Source organism: Gymnoscopelus microlampas (genome assembly GCF_963454915.1).
Source record: "Gymnoscopelus microlampas genome assembly, chromosome: 16".
Lineage (NCBI taxonomy): Eukaryota > Metazoa > Chordata > Actinopteri > Myctophiformes > Myctophidae > Gymnoscopelus > Gymnoscopelus microlampas.
The window spans coordinates 17357095-17374573 of NC_139953.1; the positions used below are offsets into that span (position 1 = coordinate 17357095).

The 17479-nt window shown below is 40.0% G+C and overlaps 1 protein-coding gene across 1 annotated transcript; it reads right to left on the reverse strand.

Annotated features, from left to right (window-relative positions):
• Positions 1 to 992: 992 nt before the first annotated feature.
• Positions 993 to 15423, reverse strand: LOC311063322 (integrator complex subunit 9-like). The gene is made up of 17 exons (XM_084082698.1): positions 15329 to 15423; positions 14333 to 14460; positions 13514 to 13574; positions 13089 to 13151; positions 12238 to 12377; positions 11194 to 11280; positions 10902 to 11022; positions 10655 to 10789; positions 10146 to 10257; positions 9781 to 9961; positions 9407 to 9467; positions 8632 to 8803; positions 7829 to 7953; positions 7040 to 7207; positions 6445 to 6543; positions 5737 to 5874; positions 993 to 3959 (listed from the first exon to the last, which is right to left on the reverse strand). Exons 1-17 carry the CDS (start codon positions 15335 to 15337, stop codon positions 3786 to 3788), a joined length of 1974 nt encoding a protein of 657 aa, XP_083938824.1. The 5' UTR covers positions 15338 to 15423; the 3' UTR covers positions 993 to 3785.
• Between the last annotated feature and the right edge of the window lie 2056 nt (positions 15424 to 17479).

The window sequence follows — 17479 nt, forward strand, 5'->3', positions numbered from 1 at the left end:
AATCAAACATACATACCCCAAACACACATAAACGAAACGTCTTTTTAAAAGCTGTTTATTTAAGATGTGACGGATGTCAACACAACAATCTGAAGGGAACAACAAACGCTTCAGTTAAAATAAGGTGAGCGTTATTTAAAATGATTAAGCAACAAAAACAGAATGATTGATGGAGTAATAACCAAGAATTAAACATGACTAAAATACAATAATTATGGTTCATCAACCAGCTGTAATCACAAAGAGACACAAGACACAATTAAGGGAACATCTTTATGTATCAGCTAACAGTATGGAAACTGTATAAGGCTATAAATATGAATTGTAATCAAACTGAACAATTTATTCAGTTAAATACAAAAATGTACCAGTCTGGTATTCACACTGTCACAAAATAATATATTTAGAGATTAAGCATCATTAGAATAATCTCATTGCGTTTATATACAAATGATAAATTATCAATACAAATAATCAGTTTTCTTCCCCTACATAGTTTGTCACAGTCAAGTCCTGACAGTAGTAGCCTAAACTGTATAGCTGTGCTGTCGGGCAGAAACCAGCTGTGTCCAAAATATTAAGTAATCGGTTCGACTCAAGACCCAATAGAGTCTTGAGTCGAACCAATTACTCCCGCGAACGCATTTGATCCAAGTAGACATCAAATTTCTCTTTTGGGCCTTTGAGTCTTGGGACTTAAGGCCCAAAAGAGAAATTTGATGCCTACTTGGATCTAAGGCGTTCGACTCAAGACTCTTTTGGGTCTTGAGTCTTGGGACTCATGACTCAAATCAAATCCTGGAAATGGCAAATCAGCATGTGTCTGTCTCCATGGGGTCTAGTGCTGTAATAGTCTAGGAGTGAAGGATTGCGACATAAAGTTGGCAAGTGAAATGGTGTTTTATTGTATGACCTTCCTTTGGTTTCTTTTTAGGTTTGAAATTAATTTGTACATACAATGAATTTGCAAATAGACAATTTTCAAGACAAGAATTTAACTTTTAGACATACACAGAAAATGAGCCCTGGCACAAAGCAATAACCAAATAAACCAAGCTAAACCTATCCTTACCTTTAAACCTCTTACTAACCTTATCTACACAAAAATGAAAATTACAAGAGAACTCTACTCTAATCTAACTACTCTAAATCTAAGCTATATCAAAAGTTGGCTTTGTACAAGAAACTGGTGCCGGTAGCTCTATAGGCAAAAATCACAAACAGAGTTGTATTATGGAGGAATCAAATCAAACTGCTTAACAAGTAATCTAACAATCGGTCAGCCGAAGGTTGCCCCGAAACTCTTCATTTTAACATGTCTTCTTAGCAAGTTCAACATTTTCACAAACAGGATGTACCAAAACAGAACATGAGCGGGTTCAACAATTCCAGGAGGGTGCATGTCAAGAACTTGGTGTTACCAAACCTTTGGACACCACATTTTGACCAAACTTTCCCTGAGCACCATCTCCATGGACAGTGTGTGCATATATCCAACCAAAAGAAGACATTTGCAACAGAAAATGTCATTGATCACACATTTTTATTGCATTTTGTTTATACTAATAATGTCATTGCTTGCCAGTCTAAGCACGTACCGTTATGTCGTTTGCAAAAAGTGCTATAAATAATTATGAAAGCTGTAACAGTCATATTATGGTCAGTGTTCAAGGACCCCCAAGTGAAATGGTGTTTTATTGTATGACCTTCCTTTGGTTTCTTTTTAGGTTTGAAATGAATTTGTACATACAATGAATTTGCAAATAGACAATTTTTAACAAAATACTTTTTGTTTTAACCAAAAAATACCACTTACCCTACCTTTAAGTAAGCTTGGCTGTTAGCCTGGTCCCTACCTGGCTAACTTCACAGCTAAATTTCCATGGTAACTAAGGTAGGATTGCGTACATTTTCTTTCGTGAAATCGAGTCATGGATAAACTTATCCAGGGTGCTTTGGCTAAACTAATCTGGCAAGATAATTCAGCTTTCATGAAAGAGATTCATTGCTAATCCCCTCCAAATGAAGCCAGGATAGGTTTTAAATCCAGGTTTAGGGCGCGCTCCCACCAAAACATGGTCGGCTGCTGTTAAACGCAGGTTGTGCGCGGCCAGTTTTTTGCAGCCAGCAGAAAAAAACGGGAGTGACGACCCTCCCTGTAGCCCGCACCGCCTTCTGCCTTGAGCGCCATGGTGCTTCCTGAGTCTTGGGACAGTCCGCCTTCGACTCACCCGATTGGACTTTTACCTGTACAGCACTTTGGTTGACCTTGTCATTTTAAATGTGCTATATAAATAAACTTTGATTTGATTTGATGATTTGATTTGACAGAGGGGGAAAATCAGCTCCTGCCACCAGCAGTTATATGCTTCAAATGGACAAGTTGTGTAGAGCAGATAAACGCAAGGTCTGCGCGACATCCGGAAAGATCCGCTCTTGCGTGAATCCACACATTTACATTGACAAAGCATTGGCAGATTCCAGCCCAGAGGTAAAATAAAAACCCCTAGGCCCCCGACCTGTGCTCAACTAGACGTCACTTTGAGTTATTTTTCAAGTGGACCTACAAATAGACCTGCAGTCTAAAATATTGAACGTTTACATTTAATTAATTGACACAACTTATCAAGATCACCAACTAACAACTGCAAATAACATTAAATCTCAATATAAGTAATAATTCAACTTTTAAGTACAAAAACTCCCTTGTTGGTTATTCACTTTTAAATTCTTGTCTGTTTTTCTGCGTGAAGTTATGCGTCGATGTATTTGTATGTGTCAGTGAGGATTAAATGTTAATGCATTCATCGTTCAAACCATTTTACTCAAAAAGGTTTTTGATACAAAATATATATTTACAAAATATAATGACACTTTAGACTACTGTTAACATGACATAAAAAAAAGAGCTAGCAATTTGTGGTACAGCAAAGTAGAGCAAACAGTCCCTTCAGATGTAACTTTCTTAAAGTCCAGTTCAAACATCTGCACCGTGTTCCGCTCTGCATCCAGCACCGATCATCATCTGCGCACGGTCCAATGAAGCAGAAAATGCGTCACCTTTTTACATTATTATATATTATGCCTGAGCCTGGTTTATACTTGATTGGTTGCGTGGCAGTGTTGCACACCAAAATAGTAGATCTACAAGCTCACACCACGTCAAATTGAGTAGATCGGCTATTCATCGTTGTTCAACATCGGTGCGCACCCAAGTATAAATAAGGCGTTAGGCTTTAGAGCAGTGGTTCTCAAAGTGGCGTCTGGGGACCCTCAGGGTTCCTTCAACGGTTTCCAAATGGACCCTTGCAGGTCTGCAACTCTTGAGTGCACAAAAGCAAATGGTACACTCTCAGTGTTATGGGGGTCCATAAAATAAGAAATGTGAGAACCACTGCTTTAGAGGAGTGGTTCCCAAACTTTTTGGCTTGAGAAATTTGAAGTCTCCCCGGGAATCAAACTAGTGAAAATAGCCAGTCTACAAGCTCACTACACGTTGCAATGCGACACGCTGTGGGCTAATTTCACTACCTCTTAAACATTTTTTTTTCTAATTTAAAGAATTAAGTTTTATTGTATTCATGAAATTCTTTAGATTTTTTTTTAAATTTGTTTTTAATTCATGACATTTTGTCAATTCTTTGGGGATTTTTTTTAAAAATGTAGGAAACGATCAAACGAAAAGGGTACTCGCGACCCATAAAAACAAATGGCTCCCGACGCACCACCACTGTTTGGGAACCACTGCTTTAGAGGACCCACAGGCAAAGGAGGATTCAGGGCAGTCAGAGTTGATGCAAGAAGCGGATGACGAGGTCTCGCATGACGGTGCGCAGCGCCTCGTTGTCGCACACAATGTGCGTGCCGTCCTCCTCCAGCTGGATCAGGGTGTCCTCCGCCTGCAGGTGGAGAATGTGTCCGTCCGCCGTCTCCTCCACCTTCACCTCTGTGATACCGTTCTGCAGGCAGAGGAAGGGAAGGGGATACATCTTTTTTTTAATTCTGACTTTATTAAAGATGGAGAGCCATGATATTTTTCAACCCTAAAACCTGATCATAAGGTATTATATTTATGTAAGGACTTTTTTCCAAAAAAAAAGTGTACAGTAAGTGTTAAAATGTTGTTTTTATGTAGACACACCCACCAGTTCATTGAGTATACCTGGTTTCACTTAGTACCACCCATCTAATCCAGTCCCTCCGCCTCCTCCTATAAGACCACCCACTTGTCCTAGTCCTTCCCCCTTATCACTAAAGGACTGCCCATGGTTCTTCCCATTTGTTTACAAAATGGCAGAGGGAGGACAAATTGGACAAATACAGCCATATATGTTTGAACCTGAATCTGGTTCAGATGAAGATGAGGAGGAAGAAGAACTACTCCACAACCGGAAAGCCTCATCAACCCTTTGCTCAAATCCCAAATGCTCATGTATGCAACGGATAAATAAAAGGCTTAAAAGGACAACTTTGTTTTTTTTTTACAACCATGGTGTATATTTTAGCTTGTAATTAAAGTAAATAAAAGATGAGTGTTATTTCTTTTTCATTTACTGCTTTCTATAGTTTTAGCAATTTTCGCGATCTTTTTTTACAGAAACTATAGAAAACTATAGAAAGCAGTAAATTAAAACATTTTAACACTCATCTTTTATTTACTTTAATTACAATCTAAAACATAAACCTTGGTTGTAAAAAACTAAAGTTGTCCTTTAAACAGAACCATACATTCTTACAGATGTGCTATGGTGATGTTCAATATCCTGTGATCCAAGTAGAACTTTATCTTACAATGACTATGGTATCCATTACATCAGTGACATTATTTATAGCATCACTGCACACATTTTACTATCATTACAATGCATTTGTATTCCTTCAACCTGACATTCCCATTTAAATGGGCTTTGTATTCTTTCCATACATCCCCTTACTAGAAAATGGAAATATAAGCTACAGTATATTACAGTAGGCATATGCATATAAAACGGGTGCACCCCCGCATTCCTCACAAGTTGTGAGCGTGGTTAATTGACTCGTTATAAAAAAAACTTGAACAAATATAAAAAATAACCCATCTTCTTGATTAATCAAAAAAGTAATCGATAGAATTGGTAAGAAAATAATACATCGTCTCAGCCCTAGAGATAAACCCATGGTCAGCGATGAGGAGGGGGTGGACTGCACCGGTCAGCTGGCAGGATAGTCTTTAGACCATGTAATTGCAACATCCCAAGTTAGAGTCCCAACAGTGACCTGCGTAATGTCATTCTCCTTAACTACTCTCAGCTCCCTGTCTACATTTACTATCTAAATAAAGCAAACTGCCTACAAATACAAAAGTTATGAATCATTTATCTTACAACTGAGGTTGTGCTCTTGGAACATACGGTACACAGTTAAAACACACTACACAACAGTTGGTTCTGATCAAGCAATTAGATCTCTAATTTCCCATAACATACACACGGTTAGGATTTGCTTAGCAACGTATAGAAGCGGAACAAATTAACTCCTGATCAAACCGTTGATATCTCAGTGATTAATACACAACATGATATATATAAAGACTGTTGTATAAAAGCAACAGAACACCTTGAACACATGATGTTATTTATGTGTTCTGGTGAATTTGATAACAACATCGTATTGAGGATCTATGGTCCTGCGATCACAGCTGTGATGTTATTCACACTCCCTCTAATGTTCTACTGGTTAAATGTAAATGTCTCCCACCTTGTGCAGTGTGGCCAGGAAAGCTTCCAGGGGCACGGCGCCGCTGAGGAGGGGTTTGGGTGCCAACACGTCTGGGGGCTCCTCTACCATACGCTTCCTCTTCTTACTGGGGGGAGCTGGAGGGGGGCTGGGCACCGACTGAAAACATCAAGGAGGAAACAGTCAGAGGTGTAAAACTAACATTCTTAATCAGTTAAGTAGAATACCCAGTGCAGTACCCGTGGGCACCGGTCTACTCAGGAACGATGCAAGTTGTGAATGTATGCCCCACTCTTTAATGCAATACCCGTTGTACTTGTTGTCCGAGTACCTATTGTACCCGTTGTTAGAGTACCCACTGCGGTACCCACTACTATATGACCAATCAACTAAATATGGAGATCCCTGATGTTGTCAGAAAACGGTGACATCGTGTAGATGAGCGTACGAGAATGGAGTAATTCATTACACTGAGATTCGGTGCGTGCTCCACAGACCCACAGAAGGACAGAGATATGTGTGTTATTTCGGTCTCGGAAGCCATCCGCTCTAATTCCCACTCAGCAATGCATGAGCTTATAGATTAATTTATCTGTGCTTGTGCTCTTGGTTTTTTTTCCCCCACTTAGGGCACTTACTGTTTAGTAGATGAATATGTCTATAGACATACAAATTCCTAAGAGAGAGAGAGAGAGAGAGAGAGAGAGAGAGAGAGACACATATACACACCTGTAGCGTGTGCTTGTTGTCCTTAGACTGCAGCACAGCAGACACAGTTGCTACGGAGACGCCGGATTTGATCTCGGAGGGCACTAAGGATCTAGCCAGCTACAGACAATAAAAGACAGAGATGAAGATGAAGGCATTTAGAATTTCGACATAGTTCCACCTGTCATTTGGCAAACATTAGAATATTCATGTCATATATACTTCTGCAAGCCCCCATGTGCACCATATACCAGAATAAGTGAATTAATAGCAGAACATTAAGGCATGTGCACTCATATTTTGCTACTCATGCACCAAGTCATTTTTGTGACATCCAATCGCCCAACCATATTCAACCACACGGTTTGACTTAACTCTTCGCTCATTTTCGCTGGCACACTATTATTACACTATTACTCTGGCAGTCAAAGAGTAGTTAATACATATACAGTAGGGCAGTGGTTCTCAAAGCGAGAAGGGGGGGGGGGGGGGGGTCCCCAGCAAAAGTAGTTCACTTTTTCCATGTATATGTTGGCTATTCAAAAATAGCAGATCTACAAGCTCACAGTGGGCTTGTACATCTACTATTTTTTACACTTTCTGAAAAATATCTCACCTCTGGCAGCAGGTGGATGCGTTCGTAGCGCCGCCTGAAGGGCAGGCTGAGAACGGAGCAGCGTCTGTAGGGCATGGGAGGAGGCTGCAGCTCCAGCATGAGGTCTGAGCGGTGGGACTGGGATGGAGGAGGCTGGGTGTACGGCTCTGGACACACCACATGGAGAGGCTGCGGGACGGACAAGGATCTTCATTACTAGTGTCATCACCTAAGTCTTCCTGGAGGCAGACACAGGATCTACAAAAGGTTGATGACCACTTGTATATCGTCGCTGTCGGGCAGAAACCTCGTATCTCCATGTTCTCTCAAGCTGTGTGTGTTTTTTTTCATAAATCAACGCCCTACTTGATCACGCTACAGCGTCTCACAAAAGTATCAAAAGTAGCAGATCCACAAGCTTGAAACGTGGAGCAACGCTTGTAGATCTGCTACTTTTGCTGTTTTTGAATTTGACTCCTGAAAAGTTTCGGACATATGAGGTTTTCAACCGACAGACGATATTCATTAACCACTATATAACATTTTGAATATTCTTGATTTTTTCAAATCTTTTCAAATCTTTTCTTCTGGGGTCCCCCCCATGCTCAGATGGGGGGGGGGGGGGGGGGTTCGTGGCCAAATACATATCAATTTGGGGGTTCTTGACATGATACAGTTTGAGAACCACTGTTTAACAGCACTTTCTTAAGGCAGGTGCAATGAAAGTTACAGCAAGTTTTTTTTTCATGAGCAAACTGAGCATCAACTTTAGCTACTGTTATCAAACATTCTGAGGTGTGGGCAGGATACCTGGACCTCCTTGAGCAGCTTGGACACCTGGTGGAAGTTGAGCCGTGTGTCGATGGGACAGTAGACACACTTCATGGCCAGTGGCTGATAGGGAGCCAGGGCATCTATGTAGGAGAAGTCTGGCTCTGAGGGAGAGAAAGACCAAACCATCTCAATAGAGAAGCTTTGACAACCAGGCTGCAAAACTAAAGAAAAAGTGTACAGTCCTTAAGACACCGGGAGCATTTTATCTAATTTTTTATTGCAGTGATAAAGAAAAAGCTAAACAAACAAAAAAAATCTGAAAGAAAGATTTGTTTTCACCAGAAATAAAAGCACCAACCTGCATGAATGAGGCATCAACTATAATAGTTTTGATGTGAAAATAATCACTGATGTATTTTCAGATAATTTATTCATCATTCTCATGGTGTGTAAAGACTTTTAATCTACAGGAATCTCCAGTATATAGTATGAATAGATCTTTCAACATTTAAGCCTGATTTACACTTTGTATGCCAGTGTTGCACTGTGAAAATAACCGATCTACAAGCTCACAACACATTGCGACGCGCTGCGAGTGTGAGCTTGTAAATATGCTTTAATCTTATTACCGAAAACTTTTGCCTGTAACGACATGCCCAAAATAGGGACATGGCAGATAAGTGTGCTTTCCAAGGTTCTATATACAGTAAAGCCAGTGTGTCAGGAATTAACTATGCTGGTAACTACCTACCCCTATGCACATACGCTGTATTTTCTATGGGAACTACTGTAGTGGTGACTGGAAAACGGATGTAATGTTAGACCACTTTGCTACTCACCAGTGAAGATGATGGTGTTGAGGCTGGACTTTCCCCACAGTTCCATGAAGTGGACCACGTCTCCAAAGCGCAGAGAGGGGTGGCCGGTGAACACTACACACGGCTGGCGGAACTCGCTGCTGAAGTCTCCGTGAATGCTGGGGTAATGCTTCAGCTTGTTGGTCTGGATCAGCTGAAAGTAACAAAGTCATGGGAAAGTGTGAGAGACAGTGTTCTTTCACCTGTATTTGTTCAACAGTGTTGGGGGGCTGCGCCAGCTAAAATGTGCTGCCCAGTGAGAATGATTAAATGGATTGACAACGCAACACACACTTGTAACAGAGTATCCAAAACTTTCATTAAACCCCAAATGTACTTTCACACATTTAGCCTTTTTACACATCATTTGGTTGAATGCATTCTGACTTCCAGACATTAAAGGATCATTTTGTCAAAGGAAATACATTGTGAAGTACATTGTGATGACTGTGTGGCCAGGAGAAAAGAGTCCCAGAAGGCTTTCAATTTCTCACAGTGCCCGCCCCCACACTACATGCAATGAGAGAATAAACTGATATTTAATCTCCATTATTTTGTTACATGTGAGCGGAAAGAAAACCTTTCTACAAATTTCAATGAATGAGTCCTCACTAAACCCAATTTCTGGTATATCGTTTTTATTTCTGACCGGAAAGAAAGTGAAAGTCTAAGAGAAAAGGCAACAGATACCAGTTTAATACAAGCACAATCAGTAAGTGAGCATCCCATGTAAGTGACAGTAAACACAAAGACTTACCTCTGCATGAGGGAAGGGAGGCTCTGGAAGGTAGACCTTAGACTGTTTGTTGTGGCAAAGCCTGGTGGAATAACAAAAGCCTCATTAAATCTCTATGGAGATCATCCAGTAAGTTAACACATTGCTGTCCTCTCATGAGAACAACACATGATTTTGATCAATTTACAATTCTGGTTTTTAGTTCTAATCCAGCATGACTTATAAAGTGCAAGTTCAGAGTCACTGACATAAACCCTAGTCAAACAAGCTATTCTCTTTTAACAAGTGTTTTCTTTTTTGTAATCACTATGTGTTATGTACAGTGTATTTGTCCTATATTCTTAAAACATGAAAACAGACTAGGGAGAATGTGATTAGAATTAGGAACAAAATACCATTCAGCAAAAATCTGGGAGAATTCCAGTGAGCTGTTGGCAACAGGTGAGATGAAGTAGAAAGGTGTTGTTCCCAGGTTGGCGCTATCGATGAACTGGTACAAACACTCCAACAAGTCGTAGATCACCCCTGATGAATAGCATGGCACCAGCACGTTGCCTCCTGCACGAATCGTCATCGCTAAGGGAAACAAAGTTACGGGTTCATACAAACTATATAATCAGTCGAAATTAAAATCCTACATTTCGTAATCCTTTTAATAAAACAAATATTTTTTGTAAAAGAAAAAAACTTTGTGAATTGATTTAATCTCAAAAGGGAACTGACCCCAATTCAACATTCTAAAATGCACAACAAAGCCTACCCAGGTTACTGCAGAATTCTCCCAGCATGCCGTCTGGGTTGGCGGTGGGCATCTGGGTGAGGCCTGTCAGAATCAGAACATCACTGTTCTTCAGAGAGCTCTGGTCCATGGGCTGCCAGACAACAGGAGGAAGGCAATTTAGGTAAACAAGCTGGTTTCTCAGACGACTAATGAAATGTCATTAGCGGTCTGGTTTCACAATGAACTGCCTGCAGTTAATTACACCGGTCTAGCTTCACAATGAATGGCATCCCAGCTGTCAGGATCTGGTGATCAAATAGAAACTAGTAAAATATAGGGAGGGTGGATTTATGTAACGAGTACTATTGTGCAAAATGTTTAGGCTATTTAAATGTCTATCAGATGCACTTAAAAGTAGGTCAAATCTGAAATCATTTACACGACAATAACACAACACCTCTGTGCTATTATATGTTCATATACAATACTATTACTTGATCAACTAATGTTAATGCAAAGATGCATATTAACTTTCCAATGTGACCTACCTGTGGATGAGTGGTGAGGAGCGAGGAGCCGGAAACATAAGCAACTTTCTCATGATGTGACTGGATGGTCCAGTTGGAGCTTCCCAATGAGTAGCCAGAGCTAAGGGGTGAGACCTGTACCGCTCCAAACAATTCCTGGAGGACAGCAACAAGTGTAAATAACATAATCATGTAAAACTAGATACAACTGCTTCTGAGACCCATTTAAAGATGTCCATAAAGAAAATGCAAGAACAAAGATTCTTACCACTTTCTGTGAATAGCCCACAAGCTGCACTTTGCTGAGGGCAGAGTTGACCTCTTGCATACTGTAACATCGCTTCCATGTCCATACATCCACAGCATCCTTCAGTGATGCAGGGAGCATCCTAATGTTATAAAACACAGATATTTATGCTGACAACGATCAACGTATGCAGCTAAAAAAATGCTATTTCACTTGTTTAACTGAGCAAATATCTTGAAGACTTCAAATATTTCCCAGAACGACTGAACTTTTCCACATGTCAGTTCTCTGTTGGTCTCAATGTCATGCCTACCGCTGTATTTCCTTGTTCTTCCAGCAGGTGGCAGACTGAGCTTTAGGTACTCTCTCCATGAAGTTGACCAGCTCCTCCATCAGTAGTCTGAGGAAAAAGAAAACAGCATTTATTTCAACACCTTTTGACACATTATGAAGTATGCTGTTTATGCTGTGTCCATATGACAAGGGTACATGTTGATGTTAGCCCACTTTATGTTATGGGTACAAGCATGTCTTCAATGAGAGGATGTTTTCATTTCATTTGGGTCTCTGAAAAGATTAAAGGACCCCTGCCCTGGGGCATAACCACCTTTTGTCCACCGTTGAGTTTCCTTTTGTCAGTCACATTTGTATTGTAAAGCACTTTGAACTGACTTAACTAGTATGAAAGACATAAGTTTGCATGGCGTTTACATGCAGGGACTGTTTTTTTTATTGTGGCTTGAGATTTAAACCGTGTCTGAGAAAATTGCTGCCGAGTCATTACCATCATATCAGCTGACCATGTAAACACCATCATAATGTTTGCTGACAACACAACCACCACTGGCCTGATCAGACAATGACGAGACAGCCCTCAGAGAGGAAGTGAGAGCCCTGACATCGAGCAACCTCCACCTCAATGTCAACAAAACAAAGGAGATGATGGTGGACTACAGGAGGCTGCTGGGAGCACAAGACCCCATTCACATCGACAAAAGCACAGTGGAGTGAGTGAGTGAGCAGTTTCAGGTTCAGAGTCAAAGTGATTGACTCACGCGTTAAAGCGTTAATCTTTGCACCTATAAGTATAAGACTTATAACTGTGTCCTCTAGTTTTGTTTTGGGATCCTGGTCTATTATATGAATCTTAAGTTTTGTCATACTACTGTTGGTAAACAATTAGGCTACATGAATTTCACCACCAGCAACGGTGGCTATATTTTATGTACACAGAACAGAAAACTACATGTGAGCCAAATTAAGCTTGATTGATGACAAAGACTTCAAAGCATATAGGAATGGTGTTTTTTTTCCTACTCCAACTGTACATTTTGATGAGGGTTTAACCTCTCCATACCTGCCTATCTGCAGAGTTGGCTCTGTGGCATACACAGTCCCAGTGAAGCCTGTGTTCTCTGTTATGTAAGGCAGGGCCATCATACAATGGTAGTTGGAGATCAGGATGACATCAATGGTAGACAGATCCAACAGGTCTCTCTGCATACACGGAGGAGAAGGACAGCACATATATTATTCATCCAAACTGCATTGTCATTACCTAGCAGCTTTATTGTTAGTAGAGGTTTACTAACTAGTAGCTCAGCTAATTAGTGCACTGACCACTGGGCCAGTCACACACATCAGTCGCGTCAATGAACCATTCACTTCCATTCTACAGGCGCAGCGTTGACGCATCATATTCAACGTACAGTATGAACTTTCACCGGTCATCAACCAAGCGCGTGGAAACAAGCGCGTGATTGACCCCACTCGGTGAGCTTTTCACTTGTAGTGTTCATTCATTGAGTCAACCACTTAAGCCAAACAAACTACACACCAGCAAATCCCCACTGCCCACAACCCAACATGGGTAATGGATGCTTTCATCGCCTCAGCATGCGTTGGCTACTACCCTTGAGATGCATACGTATGTGTATGTGTGACCGTGCCCTAATGCTCCTTGTGAGTCACAAATTTGGCCGTATTGACAAGTGTTGAGAGCTGGAGATGTCTTCTATTTGCCACCCCTAAACCATCCCTTTTAACTTTTTTTTTTACCTCCCCATCATCTGAGCTCCACCCAAAAGTTGTTGCTAGAACATGTAAAAGGTGGAAGACATTTTGTATCCATTTCATCCACCTAAACTTGCACGTGCAGTGTACTACAGTATATACAGGCCTAGTGTAGTTAGGTGTACTGTACTGTACCTCAGGAAGACAGAATTCTGGCTGGGAGTCCACAAACACTCTTCCTGCACACTCCTTCAGCTCCTGAAAGAGTTAGGAAAATGTATTCTGTTGTGTAATAGCATTGATTTATTGATTGATTGAATACTTTATCAACAGTTTCCATGGTGGTCCTGTGTATTCAATTCATTAAGAAATGCATCACTAACTGAACCCATCAGTCATCATCAACTACGCTCTCTTAAAACCTCTGAACATTATACAGAAGAGACCATTTATCCATTTCCATTGGCAAAATGTATATTTTATCAGTCCATTTCTGCTTTACATCACCTTTTTTTTTAATATACTGCAATGGACTTAATTGAATACTGCAATGGCCAATACAAATGAATGACTTGAGGTTTAATATATAAAAAGCCCACAAAAGAGATGATCTCCCATACCTTCTCCAGGTTTATCGTTCCGTCCTTAGATACCCATCCAGGCAGCTTGGAGAGCCTTGGACTGAGAAAACAAAAGAATGAAAACATAGCCACAATAAAAAATGTGGAGGAAGTGACGGTACTTGTCTGTTTTCAAAGAACTGCTCTGACTTTTCTCAGTGCATTTTGTTCATTTCGAGTCGCATGGTTTTTCTTTTGCACACTTTGTCTCTACTGAGTTTATGTGTAGCTAACAGGTGCAACATAGTTGTTGACACATGTTCCACACCACAAAAGACTGTGAATGAAGACTCCAATGTATTTGGTACTCTCTCTCCCTCTCTCTCACCCACCAGTGGTGGAAAAAGTACTCAAATGTTTTACTTAAGTAAAAATATCAATACTACAACATAGAAGTACTCTCTTATAAGTAAAAGGCTGGTGTTCAAAATGTACTTGAGTAAAAGTACAAAAGTATTGGTATCAAAATGTACTTAAAGTACCAAAAATAAAAGTACTGAAATGTCTGAAAATTTGTAGATCGGCTATTTTCAAATAGACTAGAGTATAAAATAGGACTAAAGTGGTTAACGTATGTTTTATAATGTAATGATTTATATCTGAAAAGTAACTAGTAACTAGTTTTCAAATAATTGTAGTGGAGTAAAAGTACAATATTTGCCTCTGAGATGTAGTGGAGTAGAAGTAAAAGTATTGGAAATTGGAAATACTCAAGTAAAGAAACAAATATACAAATACCCCATTTTACTTAAGTGCAGTACTTGAGTACACACACACAGACACACACACACACACACACACACACACACACACACACACCTGTGCACCAGGGGCAGGGGCAGGAAGTTGAGCACAGAGGTGGTATCCAAACCACAGTCCAGCATGATGGTGGTGGACTTGAACTTGAGGACATTGCAAGGCAGGGTAGGATGACCTGACAGACAGTACTGCAGCACAGCACGAGAAACAGCATTAAAGACAGAAAGAAATACAACAGTGAGCACTGACCTTATACAGTTACCATAAGTACAGAACATACAAATAATCAGTGATGGAAGAAGTACTCACATGTTTTACTTAAGTAAAAGTATCAATACCCTATTGTAGAAATAGTCCAAGTTCAAGTTCGGTATTAAAAATGTACTTACAAGTACAAAAGCATTGGTATCAAAATAAACGTAAAGTACAAAAAGTATAAGTACTCATTTGGAAATACTCCAGTAAAGTAAAAGTTCCTCAAAATTGTACTTCACTTGAGTGCAGCACTTGAGTAAATGTACTTAGTTACTTTACATCACCCACTGCATAGACCCCTTAACAGACGACGTCACACTGATAAGAACCAGAATGCGTGCAACCAGTATGCGTGCAATGAAACCCATTCTATCAGGTATCGCTAGGATGCGCCTCACTAGCCAACACAGAAGAGGGGGTTGGGGTGTGCTGAAACCAGCGCACCCCGAAACAACAGGTTGGGAATTGATTGCGTGAAACAATCACCTGTGCGTCCAGTCTCAATGTTAGTAAACAAATAATTGGTCTATACAAATAATGCTCATCAAATGAGCATTAGGTTGGTTAGTATGACATTATAACTTGCATTTTAATCATAGAAGGGGGTCAAGGGGCATCTACTATCTTTATCATTCCAAAATAAGGCAGTTTGACAGCGGTGACTGACTTGGTTTTCCCAGACTGTTAGCTACTAAGCCAACACAACCTGATTCATAGCACATAGAGTACATAACCAAGGCTTTATTTAGCAGCAGCCGCAGTAGATCAAATTGCAACAACACTAAAAACCTTCTTACTCACCAGTTTCATTTTGAAGAACTAGTTAAGAAACCTTAATCAGATTGAAGCTAGCAAGCTCTGCTAGCATCACACATCCTAGTTGTGATAAAGTGTTGCCAGATGATGTGAGAGAAACAAGCAACCAGTGCTAGGAAAACAAGCCCAAACGAAGTGACTGGGATGGGGATGGGATGGCCCACGTGAGCACTTTTAACAAATACATCAGCTATTTGAAAATTGACGATCTACAAGTAGATCTGCTATGTTCAAAAACTATTGCAATGAAATGTGGAATTTTTGGACACACATGCTCCCTGGCACAAAACAATTTAAGAACCACTGGTTTAAAAATATTATTAAAAGGTTTGGAGGCAAGCCTAAATAACCAAGTACACTTTAGAAACAAGCCCAAAAAAACACAACCCGCAACTACCAATTTTTACAAGCAACTTTACAGAAAAAGAAGCCCAAAGTCGCTTATAACAGCGGACATGGCAACCCTATCTGTGAGCGTGTGCGTCTCTTGTTATGTAACGCGACTGCCCCCTACTGTCGTGGAGGAGGCGTAGTCAAAATAACAAAGGAGGAACCTTTCAACAGTGGTGTGCAGTGTAAAGTAACTAATTACATTTACTCAAGTACTGTACTTATGTACACTTTTGAGGATTTTTTTTACTTTACTGGAGTGTTTCCAATTTTCATTACTTATACTTTTACTCCACTCCACTCTCATAGATGTATTTTATCAATTTTGATATTTTATCTAAAACATGTCAAAATGGATAAAGTACATCTACGAGAGTCTTGATCTAAGGCTAAACTCCACTACATCTCAAAGGCAAATATTGTACTTTTTACTCCACTACAATTATTTGACAACTTTAGTTAGTTACTTTTGGTCTATTTAGTCTATATTTTGATTATTATTACAAAACATAACCTACTTTCAGTATATTTTAAGCTTTTGTACTTTTCACAAGTACATTTTGAATACCGGACTTTTATTTGTAACAGGTATTGGTACTTTTACTTAAGTACAAAATGTGAGTACTTCCACCACTGAAATACGGGCTACAAAAAAAGAAAGATTTGACTGTAGTTGTAGGTGTCCGACGTTAATTCATACGTCAGCTCTACTACAGTACTACAGTGTCTGTGTCACAAACATGTACTACAATGTTACAACACCCAAGACTCAACAGGACGTTACAACCCTTGAAAGTGTCTGGTTACAACACTGGCCACAAACTCAAAGAAACACACACACGCACGCACATATGACACGAGTCAAGAAAGACCAAGGCAAGGCCTGCTTGTTTGTAGAATACATTTAATTTAAGTCAATTTTTAATTAAAACATTAAACATAACATAACATAATAGCCTATAGCAAAACTTAACATGGCAAAACATAACATATATTATGTTTTGTCCAAAATGGTATAAAAAAAGGCCCAGTCGAAATTTACAGAAGGGGGTCCCTGGAGGAAAATAGGGGAGGGTCATGCCTTTCTAATTTGAGTACAAGGGAGGGTCAGCTAATTTTACTATGAATCCAAGGGAGGGTCATGCAATTTTGAATTGATAAAATAGTCCGTTTTTTATATAGGCTACCTTTTTAGTACAGCAGAACAGTGGTCAATTACCCCTCTCTATTTCAAAGGATACAAAGGATTCAAATCCAGTAACATCTTGGTCTATTTAGAATCAATGACGGTCGTAAACAAGCCATCAACGCACAGCGAGTGTGAACGACCCAGTCAAATATATTCAGCGTCTTAACGATGGTGGTTGAACAATTAAGCAACACTTCAAACAGTGTTAGGCATATTAGAGAGATGCATTATCCCAATTTCCAACACAGAGATATCCTCTTTTAAGTGTGTTTTTGTTGCTCAAAGAATTACATACACCAGGTAGGTTACAATGACCAATTTATAACTGGATATTCATAATCATTTGAAGTAATTCTGTGCATGTGATTAATTTGGATCTATATGGACAGTTGTGCAGATGCCAGCCTAGCTCCACAAGTAAAACCAGAATCATCAGGCCATAATTGATAGCCTAATTTGTTACATGTAGGCCATGGGTTTCCAACTGATTATGAACCAGGGACCACCACCCTGACTGAGAATCAACCTGGGGACCAGGACCGCTGTTGTGTTGGGAG

Coding starts and splice junctions, on each gene's coding strand:
- LOC311063322 (XM_084082698.1), bottom strand. Junction 7,954..8,631: donor CAACACCATCATCTTCACTG/GTGAGTAGCAAA, acceptor TCTCTCCCTCAG/AGCCAGACTTCTCCTACATA. Junction 6,544..7,039: donor GCATCCACCTGCTGCCAGAG/GTGAGATATTTT, acceptor TATTGTCTGTAG/CTGGCTAGATCCTTAGTGCC.